General features: G+C 41.6%; 1 protein-coding gene across 4 annotated transcripts in view; it reads right to left on the minus strand.

Moving 5' to 3' along the window:
• PAPLN (papilin, proteoglycan like sulfated glycoprotein) overlaps positions 1-21,145 on the minus strand; it is a 68,603-nt gene extending 47,458 nt beyond the window's left edge. For 2 of the 4 annotated variants that reach the window (XM_030274365.4, XM_072930031.1), the window contains exon 1: positions 3,320-21,145. Coding sequence is in view for 2 of the 4 variants with exons in the window: in XM_072930032.1 (XP_072786133.1) it covers positions 3,246-3,254 (9 nt within the window). In the remaining 2 variants the exon portion in view is untranslated. Of the gene's footprint in view, positions 1-3,245 lie in introns of all 4 variants that reach the window. The other 2 variants (XM_072930032.1, XM_072930030.1) reach the window with 1 other exon arrangement.
• Between the last annotated feature and the right edge of the window lie 83 nt (positions 21,146-21,228).

Raw genomic sequence — 21,228 nt, forward strand, 5'->3', positions numbered from 1 at the left:
GTGCCTGGAGAGCTCTCAAAGGAAGCACATGCTCAACGGTGTGATCACAGCAAAATAACAATGATGTGATCTAAAAATAAATTGGTTCTTTGCTCTGAAGCAGGTTTCTCCCACAGATGCCCAAACCAGAGCCTCCAATTACTGCCTTAAGGGATAGGCAGAGAAATAAACAATCTGTGGATGGCACTTGTTTTCTACATGTCACATCTGCATGTCAGGAAGGTGAGCTTATTACTGTGTGAGAAAGCATAAACAAATTATTTGATCATAGGCTATGCATATGAGTAACACCCACGCAAGCACTTTTATACTGAAGTCCCTTCCCAAATATCTAGCAACCCTTATTATTCATTGTCCAAGACAAGACTGGACCACAACAAATCGCAGTTCAGATCCAGGAGTGCTAAAAATTAGCCTGTGAAGGTGTATCCAACAGATCATCAGTTTTGAGAGAAATAATCATTTTGACAAGTCCATCATACAGTGGGCATAACTGCAAATGACTGTCCTGAATCCAAGCAATCATCCATCACTGGCTCAGTAGCTGTGCCAGGTACACTGCGGGGCTTACAGCACTTCTGCATCATCCTTCCCACAGACCTAAGAGCAAAGCAATCTATTTCCTCTGGTGCTCACTGAGCATCAGTCTGCCACTGGGAAAACATTCAGCTGATGATGAGCCTGTAATGCTAATTGTGAGGACTACTGTAATTGTGAGGACTACTGTAATTGCATCCTGTGTATTCTAGGTGCTGTTCTCATACCAAACAGAGCTCCCATCCTCTTACAAAAAAGCTGTTTGTTTGCTGTGTATTATAAGTCACTAGGTACATATATGAACCAGCAAAATGGTTAACATCTTATTAACATATAAGATCCCCACTGAACAAACAGAAAGCCTTCTGGTAGCCTAAGCTCTACATGTCCTGAGGCACAGAACAGTATTTTGCCTTATTTACTCTATATTCAGAAGAAAGGGTCTGCAGTCAAGATTAAGGGTGAGGTTTTTTTGGATGTGGTTTTTTTGTTGTTGTTGTTTGGTTGGTTGGTTTTTTTCTCTCAGGTTTCCTATTTTAACAGAAAAAAAAAAAAACAAAAAAACCAAACAAACAAAAAAACCAAAAAACTTTGCACCTTTGACTCAAAAAGTGCTACCAAGAAAACCAGTTGCAACAACGTAGCTGCTTTCCTATTTTCTCAACCCTTTTAGCAAGTCTGGACATGGCCATTCACCTAGACTCCAAAAGAATCTTGGTGTCTAAATTGAGAAGCAATTAATCCCTAAAGCAGCCAGATTAGGCAAGATCTACCTGCATTCTCCTTTACCAAGCTGGTAAGTAGCTGGATCTGAGAAAACCCATCCCAAAACCAAAGGGAAGTGATCTGCATCAGAAGTTACTGCACTTACTGAACATCAACATTTGCAATCGTCCACTCCCTAAGTTCTTTACACAGTGGTGGCTACTTTCCCTTAAAATTGAGACAATTTTGGTTTTTACCTAATATTCTTTTTGACATAAATACATATAGAGACCAGCAAACAAAGCTCTACATCCTTGATGGAAAATCACCTCAAATCACTCATCACACATCTTCTATCAAATGCTACACTCAGAGTGGATTGTTTACTAGCAAACAGAATTGGAATAGGCAAATGCTACAAAGAAACAATCCCAACCCCAGCATTTCTGTGATCCCATCAAGCAATTAAACTCAAGGAGAAAAAAATATTTCAAAACCAAACACCTTTAAGGTGTCAGGACACTTCACAGTGCACAAGAACCTGAAAACAGACCCAAAATAGAAGCCTAATTATCTCACAGTAGACAGAAAAAAAGCACAACAGTTCCAGAGATAGCAAATTTGCTCTGTTTTAATTTTTTCCTTTTACCAATCAATTAATTCACTGACATGAACAAATATTAGTTTAAGTTAGTGCCATACCAAAGACACTTGGTGACTTTATCCACCCTTGTTCCTCATCACAAGCACCTCCCTTTGCTCCCTGTAAGAGTAGAGCATCTGCCCTGGAAGCCCAGACTGATGCTGTCCCATACACACACAGCTGTGCAGCATATTGGCTCATCATCACACTGCACCTCAGAAAGAATGGCTTTTCATGGCTGCTCTGTCTGCAGAGACTGGGAATGCTCTGGCATTAAAGTGTGTGGTACATCTCTGGGAAGCCAGGATAAAAAGATATAAGCTGCAGGCCAGTGTACAACGGAGCAGTTGAAAGGCCTCATACGGACAATGCAGAAAGCGTAAATGCGTGTTTGTGTAGACACTTTCCAAAGTAACAAACAAAGGTCTCTAGAGGCAGATCTAAAGAAACACACCATCTCTCTAAGCTCCTGTACTAATACTAGCTATTCCTAGTCCTAGGGACTCCATTCAAAGCTAACATTACCTTCATCAAAGCTTTGAAACTCAGTTTCAAATCACCTGCTCCTCTACTTCCACCCTACCGCTCTCCACAAGGAACAGCCCGTGCACCAGGCAAACCTGCTGCCCTCCCACATTGCTTCCAGACCATTGCCCCCTCCGTGCCACGACCGCTCCCTGGATCCATGGAGCTGCCACCTTGGCCTGCCTCACGCCTCGGACTCCCTCGGGGCGGGAGACCCGGTCCCGAGAAGCACAGACAGGTCTGGGGGCTCCCGCGGCATCGCTGGGCCGGGGCTGCCTCCCGGCTCCCCTCAGGCAGCTGAGGGCGGCACGGCGGTGCGGAGCCACACCCTGCCCCAGCACCTGCCGGGCCGCGGAGCTCCCCGGGGTGATGGCCGGGGGCTACAGGAGCCGTAGCCGCCAGACAGGCTTTTATTCCCGCTTCTGCCGTCAGTGGCCTTGCCGCGATTGCCTCGCACCGCGTGCTGAGGGAGCGTGTGTGTGACCCCAGCGGGCTCGCCCCGCATCCCGGCACCTCCCGGCACCTCCCGGGCACCTCCCTGCTCCGCCAGCTGCAGCGTCAGGAACAGCACCTGCGGGCACGGCAAGGCCCACCGGGATTAACTGATTCACCAAACTCATGGAGCATCTTCTTCCCTCCCTTCTGAGAAATAACATTTTGCAGTCTTGAGGACTCTGGTCTCTCCTCCCCCCTGTACTCTTTAAACTGAAAGGAAAGGAAAAAAAGGTGGGAAACGAAAAATAGTTTAAAGAGCACGAACAGCACTGAAAAGACTAATAGAGACTTGATATCCAGGTAGAGGGACCAGGAGACAGAACACAAAGTCAACGTCTACCTTCTGCATGTGGCTGTGACAGGTGAGCACAAAAGTTGGAGACCCACTGCACTCAAGCTCCAGAGCTTACTTACCAATCTTTCTTGTTGAAACAGTGGCACTCCAGTGCTGTTCTCCCTGCTTCTGTTTGGTTACTAATCCTTACTGCACAGGAAAAGCAGAGTTGTGTTTCATTTAACCCCTTCAGCCTCTCAGGTTCTTCTCAAGAGTTTTCACTTTTGCTTTGGAAAACCAGCGCCGTAAGCATGCACACAGGCACGCCTGCCTTGGAATTGTTTCTAGCTTCTGTAGTCTGTGTGTGAGCACGCACATGAGCTCCAAACTGTGCCTAAAGTTGTTGCAGGGGTGGAGCCCTTTGTAAGTAGTTTTATTTTAGCCGTAGGCATCATATCAAAAGAGAGACAGCTATCCACAGATCCCTTCAGTATTCATTTTCAGTAAGTTCTTAACTCTGAAAAAAAAAATTAAACTTCACATTTACTTTAAAACTACAGCCTGAATCACAGTTCATAAATAAACTTTTGACAAAAGACACTTTGAACTTAAACACAATTCACAGCTAGATTTGGGTCTAGGTAAAGTTAAGCAGACCCTTAAAATCTGAAAACAGCAGTAATTTGGATACAGACCTGAATTTAACCAAAGACAATGGCAGCACAGATTTCTCTATTTTTTTTCCGCTAACAAATGCCATGCAATTCAGAAACCCCCTGAAAACTCCCATGAAGGAACAATTTAACAACATAAAAACTGTTAAAGGAAAAGGAATCTAGTTGGATGCATTACAAGGAAAAACTTGTGGTTTTAATCATGTGGATACTAGAGAAAACATTGCATAACAACTTGTGTGTTGCTGTTGTTTTATTTTGCAAACAGATAAATCTGCTCCCCATTGATTTTGTCCTCTGCATAGTATAAAACAAATAAATAATGAAATACAGAGACCACTGATCTAGAAAAATAGATTCTGGTCCAGCAATTATAACAGCTATGAGCATTTCAACCCTATTTAATTTTATGACCGAAGTTTTTCAGATTATGAGAATAGCTTTAAAGTTTTAAGTTTGGGTTGGTCTTTTATGTTTTGCCTTCCAGTTTCAGAGTCCTTTTTCATCAGTAGTTAATTTGTAACTATAAGAGAGAAAACGTTGCTTTCCAAAGGAAAGATGAAGCTTCTACTTTCAGGTAGCTCCACAGGTTGGATCTTCCATGGAAGACATCAAGATGTGCAATGAAATCTCCAGAACTGGTATCATTACTGTCCTCTTGGCCATGTTGCTGCTTTAGATAACCAAAAGGGACAATATCCTTGCCAACTGTTGACAAGCCTAGATGTGCACATCTCCAAATGGAAGTTTCTAGCAGACTCATAAATACATCAGACACAGAAGCAATTCTTTTCCAGGGATATGGCTCTCTTCTCACTGCTGTTCAATCCCTGTCTAGCAGCTAGCCATGAAAGGTACACAGTGCTCAAATCCTACCATTACTCATCCCACAGGAGACAGAGTTCAAATAAAAGTCACTTCTTTTCCACAAGCAAAAGCAATCCTGTGCTTTCCTGTCAAAGCTAACTCTGCCACAATAAACAAGGATAAGCCCTAACAGGAAACCCAACACAAATTGGCAACACCTCCACCAAACAGCAGGGGAGCCCCAAGATAATGAAAGACAAAATACATCCCAGAAGAACATTTAATGGTGGTGCAGGTGCATGGCTGCTTATGTTATCCTTGTCAGGAGAAAAAAAAAAAAAAATTTGAACAGTGTTAATGCCTAATTAACAATATAGAAATTATTGTCCTGCCTCTTTAGATTCAATTTTTCTCTTAAGAAAAATAAATTTGGGCTGTGGGCCAAACTGTGATCTCTCCTTTTGCATCACAAAGTGGTTACATGAGCATGTGCTTTTTTTTTTAACACCTGTACGCTCAATTAGCCACTGGCTAATGCCATCCTGCTAGGTGTCACCTTATATCCTAACCCTTCATGATATTTGGTCAAACCAATACCTGAAGCCCTGGCCTTCTGTGAATAAACAAAACTTTCAGATCAGTTTAAATCTTTTAGCCCATTGGCAAAAAAAAGCTGGAAATCCAATCCCAAAGGTTCAAAAACTAGAAGGCAAAACCCCCCACAACTTCAGATGACTTTATAAATACCCAATCATTAAAATGCCTGTCATAGCAGTGGGATCCTCAATTAATGTTTCTTTTTTACATACCAAACTTAATAATGTTCTTGTAGCTCTTGTGTTCTTGTTGATAAGCTACAAGGGAGTGCAGAGACAGGGAAAATGTGACTGCTCATGTTGGAATCTAGCCAGGATACATCCAAAAAACAGCTGTGCCTACTGCATTAAATCAGTGTAAACACATCTGGATTAATTTTAACCCCATACAGACTTAATAGATGAGCTCCTGAGATGCTGAAATAAAAAAAAAAGAACTGAGCAGACTTTTACCACAAGTAATCAACATGAAACATCACTTAAATTTCTTTTATTAAAAAAAAAAAAAGAAAGAATAATCTACTCATACTTCCTGGTTCCAGCAGTGATGTGACAAAATCAGAAGCTGTTAGTGTAGGATTTGAGCTCGAGGCCAGTTCTTACCTAGAAAAAGGCAATGCAAATATGAAGTAAACCTTTGTCCTGTGGTTTCACAGAAAGTTTTGCATATGTACCATTCCTCTGGGAGAAAGGACATGATCCTTATGTTGAAATTGTTTTCACCACTTACCCTTTAGTGAAAACAAGATAATCCACTGCTCCAAGACCATTCTCATCTCTTGGTAAGACACTGCTGGGTCACTATGGAATGAAAGAGCAGGACCACAGGCATTTGCCTCTTGCCACTAGGTCTATCCAGTGGCTAGCTGGGCACCTGGGTGTCCCAGATGAGGTCAAGAAGAAACAGTTGAGATGAATGCCTACTGAATGGATACTGCTGAACACAATATCCCTTCTAGCCTGATCACTGCAGTGCTTTTGGCACGGAGCAACCTCTACAGGAGCTGTGGCATTGGGATTTCAACAGTTACATGGCCAGAGGTCAGCAGTAAGACTTCTGCTTTCTCTTTTGTTATACTTTTCATGATAAACTACCAGGACTCCTTATTGCTAGAGGCTGTTTCCAAAGACTGTCTAAAGATCTGCATGCTTTACTGGACAGGGCTCCAGTCTAACTAGTTATGGCTAACACAGCACTGCAGCACTTAGCTGGTCACCAGATACCCACCATGGTGCTTTATCACTCCTCATCCTCAACATGACAGAGAGAGAAAAACTGGTGGAAAAAGTTGTCAAACATGATAAATACAGAAAGATTACTCACTGGTTGCTGTCATGGGCAAAACAGACTTGACTTCTGAGAAATTAATTACTGAGAAATGAAACCAAAATATCCTGCTTCTTCCCTAGGGAGTACTTAACACCTAACTCTTCTACCCCCTGTCCTCTCCCATTGAGCAGCAACCAAAAAATTCAGGCAAGACTCACAAAGCCTCCAGAAGAGAAGCTTGGGCATTCATGCAAATAAGAGAAGAATCTGTGTTCAGTTTGGTTTCAGAATTTGAACCTCCCAGGAGACTACTGTGATCAGGAAACCATGGCATAGTCATTACCAACTGGTGTTTTTGATTGCTCACTTTGCCATTTAGCCAAAGAGCAAGGATCTGGGGTGTTGTGATTGTGGCTGGGTCATGTTCTTACAAAAATGGGATGGATACCTTACTTTGCTTTTAGAATAATGCTCAATTTCTTAGATAAGAGTAATGGCCTAATGAAGAGAAATGGACAGCCACTGTGTTTAGCCTACTACTTGCATTTTATCCAGAGGATATGCTCAAATATTTCTGAGGATAATATTGAACAGTAATCTTACACCATAGGCAAGTGTGTTGATGGCTGAATGAGAAGGCAAAGAAATAAGGGTCTCTGGGACATCAAATTGAGTCCACTGCTACTGGGGACATTATGGCATGTCTCTCTTTCCATCAGCTGCACAAAGATCTGTAGGCTTCAGCTCACTCTGGAAACAATAAGACTTTTGACACACTGATTTTTTAACTTACGATTTTTTAAAGAAATCACAGTAAAGTAAGTTTTGATTCAACCTGAACTGAGCTTTTTTCAAATTTGAATAGTGACCAATAACTGCATTCTTCTCAGACTCTCACTCACCTTTGCAAGATAGGCATGTCATTCAGTCCTCTGAATGACAGCTTCTCAGTATACAAAATGAATCCTGTCAACTCTTCAGGAAAAGCAGCTCAATTCCATGTTCAGGAGACATTACAAAGGCCTTAGAGGAAGGCTGGAAAGTGTATTACACACCAATGGGCTCTGCTGTACAAGTTAACTGCACCAAAGCCCGTTAATCCTCTTGCAGTATCTCTTGCACTGGTTTATCTCTGCTTTAGAGGCCTGGCCACACATGGACTTTTTCACGTGCCAAGGGCTGCTGCAGAGGACCTGACTTGTACTTTTGTATAGATACAGCTGCAAGCAGAGCTGATTTTATTGTGGTTTGCCAGCACGCAGCCACTGAAGTTGGCAATGAAAGAGAACAAAGATGTATCAGCTTCATTCCTACCTAGTCTCCCTTCTTGGACACTTTCACATAATGCAGCTCAGAACTGTGGAAACCAATGCAGTCATCAGTATTTTGCTATAATCTGCTCCTGGAGCAGAGAAACTCATAGGCACTTGGTCTGGCAGGATTCTCTTCACTTAGTCCCTTCTTGACAACTGAGCCAATTCCTGTGCTGCGCTCTCCAAGGGAGCCTTCAAATAAATTTACTCTTTGTATTCAAAGAATTAGATACCTCTCTTCATCCATTTCCAAGAGGAGTGAAATGGCAAGCCTGTCACTTCATATTTATTTTGATTCTGAACCAAATCAGGTGAAACTTTTATTCAGGCCAGCTTTCTAAACAAGCTGATAGCACTACGCCAAGTTTCAGCTCTTCATCCTTAGGCCGTTTAAAGAAGAAAAGCAGCATGTAATGATAATGTCAGTGTTCAAAAAGCAAAAAACAACTTCAAAGTGCTGTGACTAATTCCATGCAAACTTTGTTGTGAAAGGCACTCCAGTACACTGCACCTAAGGATACAAGTGAAAGCACTATTCCATTGCTAAGACTATACTTGGATACACAAAGATTTGCCTGTGAAAAATCAGAGGAACTACATGCAATGGAATGAACATTGTTTTTAAACCAGCCCAACTACTCCTGAGTTTAAGTCATGTAAAGCAAAACCAGGACACAACTGAGTCTATTGAAAGGGATGTGGTGTTAATTTTTTCTAGCATTGAATAGCACATCTAGGTTTTCTGATGTCCCACCCCAAAACTTAGGTTATTTACAGGAAATCATTCTAACAGCTTTCCTTATAAGCAGACACTTTGAATCCTGCTAATTATTAAGAAACTGACCATAAGGGCATTGTGATCCCATTTTCTTTTTCTGTATCATGGATTTAAATATTGCGTAGGGCAAACTTGGCAGCCACACAGAGAATCTCATTTAGAGAGATTAACCTGTGAATACAGACAGATGTGGAGGGTCTCTGTCTACTCCTTGATGCACAGGATTTAAACAGGAATAATTATATCCAGCAAGCACAAACACACACACTCAAAAAGTAATATATACATGCATTAAATGAGGCACTGCCTTATCCAGAACAGACACTCCCACAGTTGTTTTTCCTTTTATTTTGGTTTTACATTTTAATGATATATAAAAAGTAGAAGAAATCACAGGTGGTAAGCAGATTTGAGCTAGAGAACTGATTTCAAAGGAAGATATTTTTACTTCTTATACAAACAAATGTAGTGATTAATGTTGATTTCTCGTGCTCCCTAAGTTGTTGCTGGTGAGCAAGGAGCAAAGGGTCAAGGCTGGCCATTTGTATTCAGATAACATCTGAAAACATGAAGGGCAGTCTCCAAACTCCCAAATGTTTTCCGGATAATCCAATCTGCTCCACCCAAAATAGAAAAAAAATTAAAGTCTACATCACATATATTCAACAAAACATGTTATCACACAAAACAAAACCAGAAAAACCTGTTCCCCATGGATGCCACACAAACATCAGCCCTTTGCTCAGAAGGTCTTGCCCAGAACTCATTCAAGATCTGAATTTTCAAAGGCTTTGGACTTGGCATAGACTGATGTAGCAGAGAGGGGGGCAAAGAAGGAACAGTAACCAGCTAATTCTAGGCCTGATCTCAGTATTTTGTAATGGTTGACAAAACTACAGTTATTTTCACCATGGCAGGGCTGAGTCCTAAGAGAAAGCCTTGCTGAACCATTCTGCCCTGCCCAAACTTTTAGAAAAACCAAAGCAGGCAGGTTTCCCTTCCCTCCAAGCTGACTCCCTTCCCCGCACAGAGTGCACCTGGGCTCCTGGTGCCACACACCCTGAGGCCCTCAGCAATGGAAACAGCTTCTCTGCTTCTCACAAGCATCAGCCCTTGCTGGGAATAGGGAGCTTGCCAGGCAGAGATAACAATATAGCAAAGCTTTGGAGGGAAGAAAGAAGCTGGCTACATCACAGCCAACACGAAGAAAGATCATCCTGGAACTATTCCAGCTATTCTCCATTTAAACATTCAGGCTTTTTCTCTCAGCACTCTTTCCACACTCCCCCCAGAGATCTCATGCTATTCACTTTGGAATCCAAAGTCACCTGCTTTTATCTAGGCTTGGCACTGCCTACCACAAATGCTGCTTAGGAGATACAGAAGCAGAGAGAAAAGTTGAAAGCAAAACTTGACAAGCAATTCTCACTCCCACGCCCACATACATTTATCCCTCGTAATTCCTGGTCCATTTATACACATTACTTCCGCTAAAGAAAAGTAAATCCAGTGCCAAAACATAGCCCTTTGGTTAAAAAAGTGTTATATTCAGCAGAGGTTTTAACTCTAGCATACTAAACACAGAGTCATTAGGATTTAATGCTATTGAAATGGAAATGGAGACATAAACCTTTCCAGTTCTTATACTCCACTTTGGAATTGGAAGAGGACAACACCAACTGTAATTGCATTAACAGATCTTCTGGAACAACATGCCCTTGATATAAAGTACTTGGAAGCATGAGGCACACAAAACTCTTGCTGATGTCTTCCATCATCAGGCAGCAAGGAAGCTGACACCCTAGTAAGGACAGCATTACAGCCTTGCTGCCCAGCAGAGAAAAGCCAGCAACAAAATAGAGCAACAGGGGCTGTCAAGACGATGATCCTTCTCTCCACCTCAGCAGACTCTCGTGGCACAACTCTCTCAAGTGGCTCAAGGCAGTGACAGTTCTTTTCCCAGACTCTGTCCTTGTGCAACCCCTACAGGGCATGAGAAGGTGCCCAGATCCTGGCAGCTGTTTCTATATGCCTATGGCTCAGATCTCTGACAAGGGATTCTGGAATGAGATTTCTCTCCCAGCATAATGAGGTCTTCAGTCATTAACAAAGAAGCCTTCTGGGGTAGAATTCCAGCTGCGCCTGAGATCTTGCTTCCATAGAGATGGTTTTTTTCCAGCACACAGGTTTAGTCTGAGGAGAAAGGGAAAGGGTTGCTTTTACCAATCCAGAGATTTTCATTTGCAGCAGTTGAAGGTTTCTGTTTACTCTTAGATCAGGGTAAGAAATCTCTTGCTTCTCCTTCCTGCCGCTTCACAGCTGCCGGTTGAGCTTCTGTGCTTGCCTCTCCTTTGCCTCAAAGGCAAACTTTGTGTCCTGCAGCTGGGCAATGGCCTCCTTGGCCTCCTTCAGGTCCTGACAGATGAGCTCGTACTTCTCTGTCAGCTCCCTGTTCTCTCGGCGCAGCTCCTGTACCACCTGGTTCACCTCCTCCGTCTGCTTGGTGCAGTGAATCTTCAGCTGCTCTACCTCAGAGAGCATGATCTCCATGTTCTTGACCAGTGACTCCAGTTTCTCTCTGGACATGGTGTCAGGCGCAGTTCTATTGAGTCTGCCCAACCCAAACCCAAAAGGGACAAAGAAAGCCACCCTGTGTAACATGCACCAGGACGTCTGGCAATCACAGTCTTGTGGTCTCTTTTTATACTCCCTGCTGCTCATCCTCCTCCTCCCTTCCCTTTCCTTCCCCAAAGTGTCTCTAATCTTCTTTGCTTGCTTAATCTACTTATTTTTATTGCGTTGTAGAAATCGACTGGAGGGCTGACAGCCCTGCAGTAACATATGTGCTGTGCAGCAAAAGCCCTAGCAATAATGAGACTCTGTGCAGCCTGTCCACAGAAAAACAGCTTTCATCTGGAGAATTCTCTTAGGAACTCCTTGCAGTACCCATTAAAGTACAAAGAAACCTCTTCAAGCCAGATGCCTAGTGCAGTCCTGTGCATCCAGTCCCAAGAGCACAGCCTGACTTTCATCTTACATGTATTGAGGTAAGCAAGCTTACAGCAATACAAATCACGTATAGGCAAAGAGAACTAACCTCAGTTTCTCCTCCTCTCTCTTAATCTTATGTTTGAGCAAGATGGAAGGAACGAAAATATAAAATTTGTAGGTTTTTTTCCCAGGAGGAGATCTATCCAACAACAAATGCTGCAGCAGCCTCATCTTCTCTTGAAAGCAGTCACAATGGTTATCTCAATCAGTGGCAACCAGAGTTACTGGGCCATGTACCACATGAAGGTGGCTTGTGTTATTTTAGGGACATACAAGCTAGAAATTTTAAACCCTGGTACCCCTTCCCTCTATTCAGCTCCATCAGTAACACTGGCCCCTGAATTCACACAAAAATTTACTCCTGTACACACTTGCTACCCACAACAGGGTGGCAAATGGCTACTGAGCACTACTGAACTTGTGAGAATCACGACTGAGACATGCCAAGCTCAACACTCAGGTCATCACACAGCAGGTTGATCCCAGCAGCCACGAGGGATTAAGTGAGTCTGGCTGACTTTCTGAAGTTTGACCCAGACTTTCTTATGTATCCAGTTAATTAAGGCACTTGCCTAGACAATAAGTATCATTAATTAGCCAAGTATCTGATGTAACAATATCACCCTTGAGAAATTAATTTGTCTGAGGTGATATCACATGAGGCACCCCAGGAAGGAACCCATGCTATTTAGCACTGATTGTGTGGCCAGGGAAACAGACCATGGCAGAGACAAGAATGCAGGTTTGCTTTTGGGGAACTAGCAAACTAAGGACAGAAAAGTGTCTCTCTCTCCTTCCTCCCCACATCAGGAATATTTCCTTCAGGCTGAGTCTGCACCTTTTTTCAGAAGCCTTCAAACTGTTCCACATACCCAGAGAAAGGCAGAATCTCATTTGCCATAAGCACACAGACATGGATCTGCGCTCACTGTATTCACCTCACAGAATTACATTCCAGTGCACAGTATTGCATAATGGCCTTTACTCTTGCATGCTGTTTTGCAATTCCAGGTCCCCTTAAAAGGAGCCTGTAGTACCATCACATACATTCAATAGCAGATTGAGAGAGAATACACATGTTCATGTGCAGAGCTCCCCCAAATACATTTTTTCTTCACTTTTCTCCACAAAACGATGCTTTTTTCAGCTACGGAGGGTTTCAAATGCTTCATCCCACAACTCATTGCCCCTTCTTCCCTGCTCAGCTCAGCGAAATAAAGCTCTTTCTTCCAGGAAGTTTTACATCTCCTTCAACACTGGATGAAAACACTGCTGGATGCTGGCCAAACCCTGCCAGTGTTCAAAGGCCTGGGACTTCTCACAGCTGGAGGTTAAAGAGTTGCTCACAAAGCCAGCCATCCTACTGCCTCTCACACAAGTGCACAAGCAGACCCCTCTCATCCTGGCAGATGGAGCACTTTGCACCACACTTTGAAATGAGCAGAGTGACATCCTTCAGATGAAAAGAGAGTGGGAGAATCTAAACATAATTAGAATATGTCCTAAAGTCCTTGAAGAAACATTTGCACTGGCTGTCAGCCCAGATCCCACGTGATGCACATGGCACTGGAATAGGCTGGAACATGCTGCAGCATTACAAAACAGCAGGTCTTCATTAGTGAGGAATCTTCCCTGTCTCTACAACTGTACATGCTGCACCCAAACAGTTTAAATCAAGCAGAATTACAATGATGCACAAAGGGAGTGCCACAGAGGCCATCTACTTGGATATTAGTAATTGATACATCATCTCTCACTGTCTTACTCTCAAAATTATTTAAGTTGCCTTGGATACAGACAGAATCTTGGCAACAGAAAGCGGGTAAGAAACACTACTGAAATAACAATGTAAAATGAAAACAAGGAGTAGCATGAGAGGATTTTCTAAAAAATATGGGTACTGTTACTATGCTTGGTTTGATTTAAAATATTATTTGAAGAAGTAAGAAGTAGGAATTAAAAGCTCATGAAAATTGCAGTGGGAGAATGATGCAAAAATCACTAGACCTACTGCAACAAGACTAACTTGAACTGTAGCTTCTTACCTTTAGTCACTGCTAGACTCCACTGTTGCAGATAAAATGAAGAAAAAGGCAAACACCAATAGTGAATCCAGCTGGGGAAAAATGCAGAACAGCATACCTGAGAAAAACAATTCAAACCACAAGAATTTGGTGCATATGGACACAGAGCAAACAGCAGTCTTAGGAGTGTTGGGGAAATAGCATGTTAAGACAGAAATTAGTGACAACATAGCAGGGTAAAATAATAAAGCACTGCTAGATTGTATTACAGAGAAGCAATGCATTGTAAGGGAATAAGGTAGCTCCAGCTTTTCCCTCCACCCTGCTGGAGGGAAAATGTAATGTTTTGTTCTGGACATTTGTCATAAAGTGAGCAAGAAAGAGTTTGAAACTTAGACAAGTGTTCAGAGAAAATGCTGATATCAAAAAATGTGAACTCTATGAACCAAGTTTAAGAAGAAAGATTGAAAACTACATGGCAAGATATTTCTAAGACTGTTTTGCAATCATGTCCAGGTCCTCTGCATGTTCTAGGAAAGATAGCTCAGCTGGAAGAATATTTCTGTAATTACTAAATATTAGTAATTACTAAGGGCCTGACTGTTGCAATTGTAATTTTGAACACACCTGTGATTTCTGCGGTCTCAGCCAAATGGTGCCTCTCTTGTTATTTCATAGCCATATTAAATCAGGAAAAATTAGTGTTAAACTTCTCATTACAGTACATGCTACATTGAGAGACACCATTGAATAATCTATCAGCTCTTTTGTGCATATTCTTTCTCTATTCCACCTTTCACTCTGCATATGGGTTTGAGATATATGAAAGAAGGAAACACAGAGCTAGTTAAGAACAAAACAGGGGAGCAACCACTGGGAGCACCCACTCCTGCTCTTGTGGATGGCAGGAAAATTGTAGAAAGTGGCACTAGTAGAAGTGAAACTTGTGCTTTTCCATAATGGGTGGGAGCTACATCATCTGACTACATCACCACACTCAACTATGCTGCTTTTAGCCCTAGAAGCAAATGGCAGTATGAGGCTGCCAAGCTAAGGATGGTTCATGTGAGACATACTTGTGCTTCTTCACAGGTCTCTGAGCCAGAGAATCACCTACTCCTCTCACTCAGAGGCACACATAAGCCAGAAATGCAGTTTTCCCATCATGTTCATACCTCTGCGAATCTGAGAAAGAGACACAAAAGTCATTCTTGTTCATTATCTGTCTGAAAGCAGACCACAGGTGTTCCAGCATCTAGTGTATTTAACAGGGGCCCTGGGAACATTTGAGGAGAAAATCATTAAGCTACTTCACTCTCTCTTTGAAGTTTTCCCATCAACACAAGAGGGGCAATTCACTATCCTAGAATTTTAAATGGAAAAGTGGCTTTTAAATAACTGCTCAGGGTGAAAAAGCAAGCAATTTGGTACAAACACTGCAAAATAAAGCTTCACATACCCTATCTTCTCAGGCACATACTTAGATTGCTATATCTACTTCTAGCTTTTCTAGTCACAGATGCAAAAGTACAATGCAATGTTCACACAACAGCTGTGGGAGACAGCACTGTAGTTTCTTAGTAGATAGCTTCAGGTTATCATCCCCAGTTAACAATGATCATTATTGTAACAACTGACTTTTTAAAAGACATATAGTATGCCACTAACTGCAGTGAAAGCATTAGAGCCCTCCAATCTGTTTTTTCTTGCAGCCTTTTCACTTATCCCTGGATTTATCCCCAATGGTATGTCTAGCAGCCAATGCAGCATTTGCAACCTCCATGCTTCATCATCTAGGAAGTCTACTAGGGTAAATACATTTTATACAAAATCATTACAAGATGAAGTATAAGGGGCTCTCATCTCTATATTCCCAGTAAAACCACTTGAAAAAACAAAACAAAATCAAAACATAAAAAACCCCTAAAGACCAAACAGCACCTGGAGGCACGGACCATTCCAGCACCAGAGTGGGAAACATTTGTCCCCAGCTATTCAATTTGTTTCTAATAAAAGACAAATACCATTGTTCCCTGTGCCCAAATACTCAGCACTGTGTAAGACATTGACGTAATGATGATCTCATCCTGCAGAGTTTAGAGACTATTGATAAAATCTGCTCTCCTATTAAAACATGAGATTTAATTTTTGTAAGCATTAGTCATATCTCATGCAATTTGGCAGAACTTGACTTTAGCTGCAGATAAAATTACACAATTTACAGGTTTTTATCTAAAAATACTGCACCAAAAGGATACCTACCAAAATTGTGATCAAAATCTTTGACACAAATAATATGTCTCAATAGTGTAGATGTTGAGAGAGGTATTAATGGATACAGAGGTACTTTTTTCCATTCTGCCTCTATCTACTCATCAGCCAGATCAAAACAATTAATTCAGCATAATACAGCTCAATAAAACAAAAATTGATACCGTTAACAGAATTATTCACCAAACTGGGTTATTTCTGCTTAAGAAATCAACTGGTTAAGAAAAATACCAAGTAGTGACAGGTGACTTTTATACAAACTGAAATAAAACCCCCTCAAACCCTTTACTGGGATTTTTTCCATCTAAGAAGAGGAAGAAAACAGGTCCCACATGTCATACAACTATTTAATATTTGAGGTGAAAAAACTTCCAGAGCAGGACAGTGATGAATCCTTCAGATTAAAGCAAAGAGTGAAAAATACTAATGACTATTTTTAAATGTTAAGAACGTTTCAAAACAGAAGCTCTTCTTTAAATAAGAAATGGTTTTGTTCAGAGTGTCAAACTGGAAAATTTGCAAAGCCCCTCTAAACAACAGCACAAGTTCTGCTGGGAAGACATCCTCCATGGCACCTAACCACATTTCTGGTGAGGAAACTACACCACAGGGGGATTGTCCAAGGGGCTTTCACCCCCACACCAGCTTCCTTGGCCTGTGGGGGTGCTCCCTCTCCCTAGAGCCTGAAGTCAACGCTGTGAGAAGGAAAGGGAAAGAAGAAGGAAACATCTTCCCTGTCCCTTAGAGCAGACTGGAGCCTGCCAGCATCTCCACAGCCTGCAAGGGCAGATCAGATGCACAGGATTCAAATGATGGTCTCACTAAGTCAGCGAGCAACGCACCCCGAGGAGTAATTAGATCTGATGACAACACAACAGTCAATGGTTTGCCTAACACATCTTTCCATGTCACGTTGAATTAGGGGTTGCTGGAAAGGAGGGGAATCAGCAGAAAAAAATTATCCATAATCAAAACTTTATAGAAGGGAAAATATATCTTTTAATTTGCAAATAAATAATCTTAGAAACATTCTTTCATTTATTCTGCAGTGGGCTTTTTTCCTAAAGACTGAGTCTCCATCCTGACAGAATAAGCAAACTTCAGGAAAACAAACAAGTAAAAACACCCAAACAGGAAAACAAACAAGTAAAAATTCCCCAACTGTTGCTATTATTCAGTACATATGAACTGAAATACTGGTTCAAATAAAAGAAAAGTTGCCCATTGATTATTTGCAGGACATGGAGTTATGCAATCTCGTCCTGTAACCAGACTACACCAAATAACTGGCAGTGGCGCAGATGTCAGTAATTACTGAGAAATTTGATCTGGTGAGAAGAAAGGCCTCTTTTAGTTCTAGATACATGTGAACAAACACGCACGTCATTTTTGGTTCAGGATGCCAAATTCTATTATAATGATTATTTTGACATGACATTTAAAACTCTCCTTACCCAGCTAAACCAATCTCCAAAACACAGCTGAAGAACTTCTCAGTTGTCTGCGGATTTCCCTTGACTACCTGTTGTACATTTAAGTATAAGTTATTCTGCATTAGCCAAATACATCAAGGAAGTGTTAACTGTGTTCACTATTCAGCAATATAAAAAATACAACTCAACGTTGATTTAGAAACCTCAGAGACTGTAAGGAATGGAAGCATTCAGATGAAAGGACTTCCTCAAAAAGGATGTTTTTAAACTTGATAATATCAGCAAACCCTTGCTGAGGAACTACCTAGGAACAGTTTCATTTAATCATGACAAGTTGTCAATGCCAAAACACTGGTAAAAATGAAAGCTGGCTTCCCAGACAAGTGTTCTCCCACCAGCTTGTCATAAGATCAGTCTCTCAGCAAATCTCAAACACGATCAAAGTAGACAAAAAGTACTAAATTTTTTGGGGGCAACAAGTAGCATCTTCTCAGTACTGTATCCCTAGCTCCCTGTCACATAAAATCTTTAAGCAGATTATGTACACAACAGCTTCATCTCCAGAGGAAGTGGGATTAAAAGGTTTATTGCTACTATGACAACAGCCAGGTTCTGCTGCTCTTAAAATAGTTTCAAAACCTTAGCAGTGACTGGAAATGCACACATGCCTCCCCTACAGGATTCATCATGTACTAAATACAGTACTCCAAAAAGAAACCATTTTATAGCAGTCTATTTTTTTAAGTATATATTTTTTACCATGCTCTTCAATCCCTCGTTACGAGCACTATGAATAGAAAGCAGTAAAAAAGGCACAGTGCTGCCATGTGGCTGTGATTACAGCTTTAGAAGTGATTACTGCTGGGTGCTGGCTGCAGACACCAGGACAGGCACTGCCATCAAACAATAATCACCCCCTTGCAGCACCTATGCACCATGGGCCCTCATCAGGCCTCTATCTCCTCCATGCTGCCATTTTTGTCCTTACAAATGTTCCCCTTGATGCCCACAGGTATGGTGCTATGTCTAAGGCTAAATTAATTCCTCCCTCATAGGAACAACTGGAAGCAGAATTTGTCACACAGTTCATTCCCAAACTGTATCAGTGACACCTGGGCCGGGGTGTTAGTTCTTCATTTGAGTATTCTATTGAATCAGTGATTAGCATTTTGTTACTGAGGATGGTTAAATAAACCACTGATTCAATGAAATATAGAGCTGCTAAACTCTGTGAACATCCAGCTGCGCTCTGAGGCGTTCTCCAAGTACATTCATGCTGACTTGTACAACAAAGCCAGCGAGAAGTACAATGTTTAATTCTGACAGCAGCATCACCCCAGATCAAAGTGGGTAACCCCTATCTAACACTACTGAAATCAGAAAATTAATATGAACACAGAAGTCTATTCATTATTCCAGTCAGTTTAGATTAAAAGCATATTTCAAACCAAAGAAAAACCAAAGAAAAATCAAATAAAATCCAATTGCATTGGTATCAACCACCAACATCACTTGATGCCAAGCTGAAATTATCCTTCCTGCAGCATATCACACTTAAAGGAGAAGACAAACAAATAGAGGTTGTAAAACTCAGGAAGTAATTGATTGTTTCCTTACCCAATGCTCAGTTCTGTTAGTTCCTGCCAATGAAGGCAGATGCTTTTCTCTATAGAATCCATAAACTCCTGACATTTCAGGCCAGAATATGGCCTAAAATATAACTTTAATTGAGATATCTTGGTAATTAAAAATACCTAGCAGTAACTGCTACACATCAAGCTGACCTCTCTATGAGAACTGACGCTGTCAATAAAGGAATCTTATTTTACCTATCCCCAAAAGATTACATTAAAAAATTGATGTAAGAAAACACAGGGGTAATTAAACTAGCATATTAGGTTGTAGCTCCAAGTTGAGTATTTAGCCTAAGATAAAATTCTCCTACTTTGCAGCTGCTTGGACCCCAGCAGGTACTGATGCCTGAGGCTACTCTTCCCTAGATGGAGGGCTATTTCCCTTGTTAAACTTCACGAGATTCCTTTCCATCGAGTTCTCCAGCCTGTTGAAGTCCCTATAAATCATGGCAGTCAGCCACTGCCACCAGTCATGGTTTATCAGCCACTGCTTCAAATTTTTGTGTCATCTGCAAAATTGCTGGGGGAACACTCCTTTTCATCATTCAAATCATAAATGAATAGACTGAACAGAACTGACCTCAGTACTGAGCCCTGCAATATATCACTAATGATTTGCCTCCAACTGGACTCTGTGCTGCTGATCACAACCCCCTGGGCCTGAGCACTGGGGCAGTTTTCAGCCTGTCTCACTATCCCCTTATCTAACCTATACTTCATCTGCTTGTCTATGGTGAGGTTATGGGAAATGGTGTGAAAAGCTTTACAAGTCCAAGTAAACAACATCTGCTCTTCCCTTATTGAGCAAGACATTGTGGAAAGCAAAAAGGTTGGTCAAGCATGATTTTCACTTTATACATTCCTGCTAGTTGCTCCCATCATCCTCTTGCCCTTAATGTCCTCAGAAGTGCTTTCCAGAATGATTTTCCATGTCAGCTTCCCAGAGACTGGGGCAAGGCTGAATGACCTGTAGCTCTCCCACTCTTTACTGCTCCTCTTGAGGATAGGACTTAAATTTGCTCTCTTCCAGTTTCCAGGAGGCTCTCCCAGCTATCATGACCATTTAAAGACAATTGAGGGTGGCCTTGCAATGACATCAGCCATCTCTCTAGGCACTCATGGATGCAACCTGTCAGGCTTCACACACTTAAGTACATCCAGTTTGCTTGCAAGCTCCCTAAGCTGACCTCTTCCACCTAGATCTACTTTCTTCCAGATTTTCCCTCTGGTCTCAGTGACATGGGATTCCTAAAAGTCTGACCAATAAAGGCTAAGGCAGAGTACAACAAGTCCACAACAAAGTACCACAACAAGTACCACAGCCTTCTCCATGCCCTTTGTCACAAGGTACCCTGCCCCATTTAGCAGGGGTGGAGGAGAGAGGCACCTTTATTTACCAAGTCTCCCTTTTGCCATTATAGAATTGTAAAATGCCTTCCCATAACTGTAGAATGTCTCCCTTCTTCTTGCCCTTCACATCTCTAACCAGATGCAGTTGTAGAGGGGCCTTTGCTTTCTTAACGCTATCCCTGCAAGATCAGAAAGCAGCTCTATGCTCCGTTTGGGTCATCTGCCCCTGCTTCCACCTCTTCTCCACTTCTGTTTGGGCTCAGTTAAGAGCTCCTTGCTCATCCACACGGGCCTCCTACCTCCTGTACTTTACTTTCTACTTGTCAAGATGGACCTCGCTTTAGGTCTTTCATGCAGAGACAAAGGTTAACACCCCCAAAAAAACCCCAAACTCTCTTCAATAGAAGTTAGTCATCTCAAACTAATTTGAACTTTGCAGTAAATACTTCCCCAAAACAATTAAAAAAAACCCCAAAGCTCTGTTTCAATCATATTGATAAGAAATCAATTTCAAAATAACAATACACAACACTGTTCATGAAGTGTTTTCTTTCTGAACATCCTATGTATTTTTCCTGGTAATCTCCATTGTGCAAGGTACTGTTTCAGTATAATATTATTTTTCATGCTTTAATTATACCTTATGGGTGCTTTTGCAACAGCTTTGACTGACTCTTTAAAGGAACACAAAAAGTAGCTTTTAGAAGAAAGTAATTCTACAAAAATCAGTTGAAACTCTATTGGTAGGAAATATGATGCCTTAAGATGCCTTAAAATGCCTTAAGAATGGAATCTTACTCATTAAATGCTGAATAAAAATAACTACAGTGCTTATGCCTCCAAGAGCT

This window comes from Taeniopygia guttata, chromosome 5 (genome assembly GCF_048771995.1).
Source record: "Taeniopygia guttata chromosome 5, bTaeGut7.mat, whole genome shotgun sequence".
Taxonomy (NCBI): Eukaryota; Metazoa; Chordata; class Aves; order Passeriformes; family Estrildidae; genus Taeniopygia; species Taeniopygia guttata.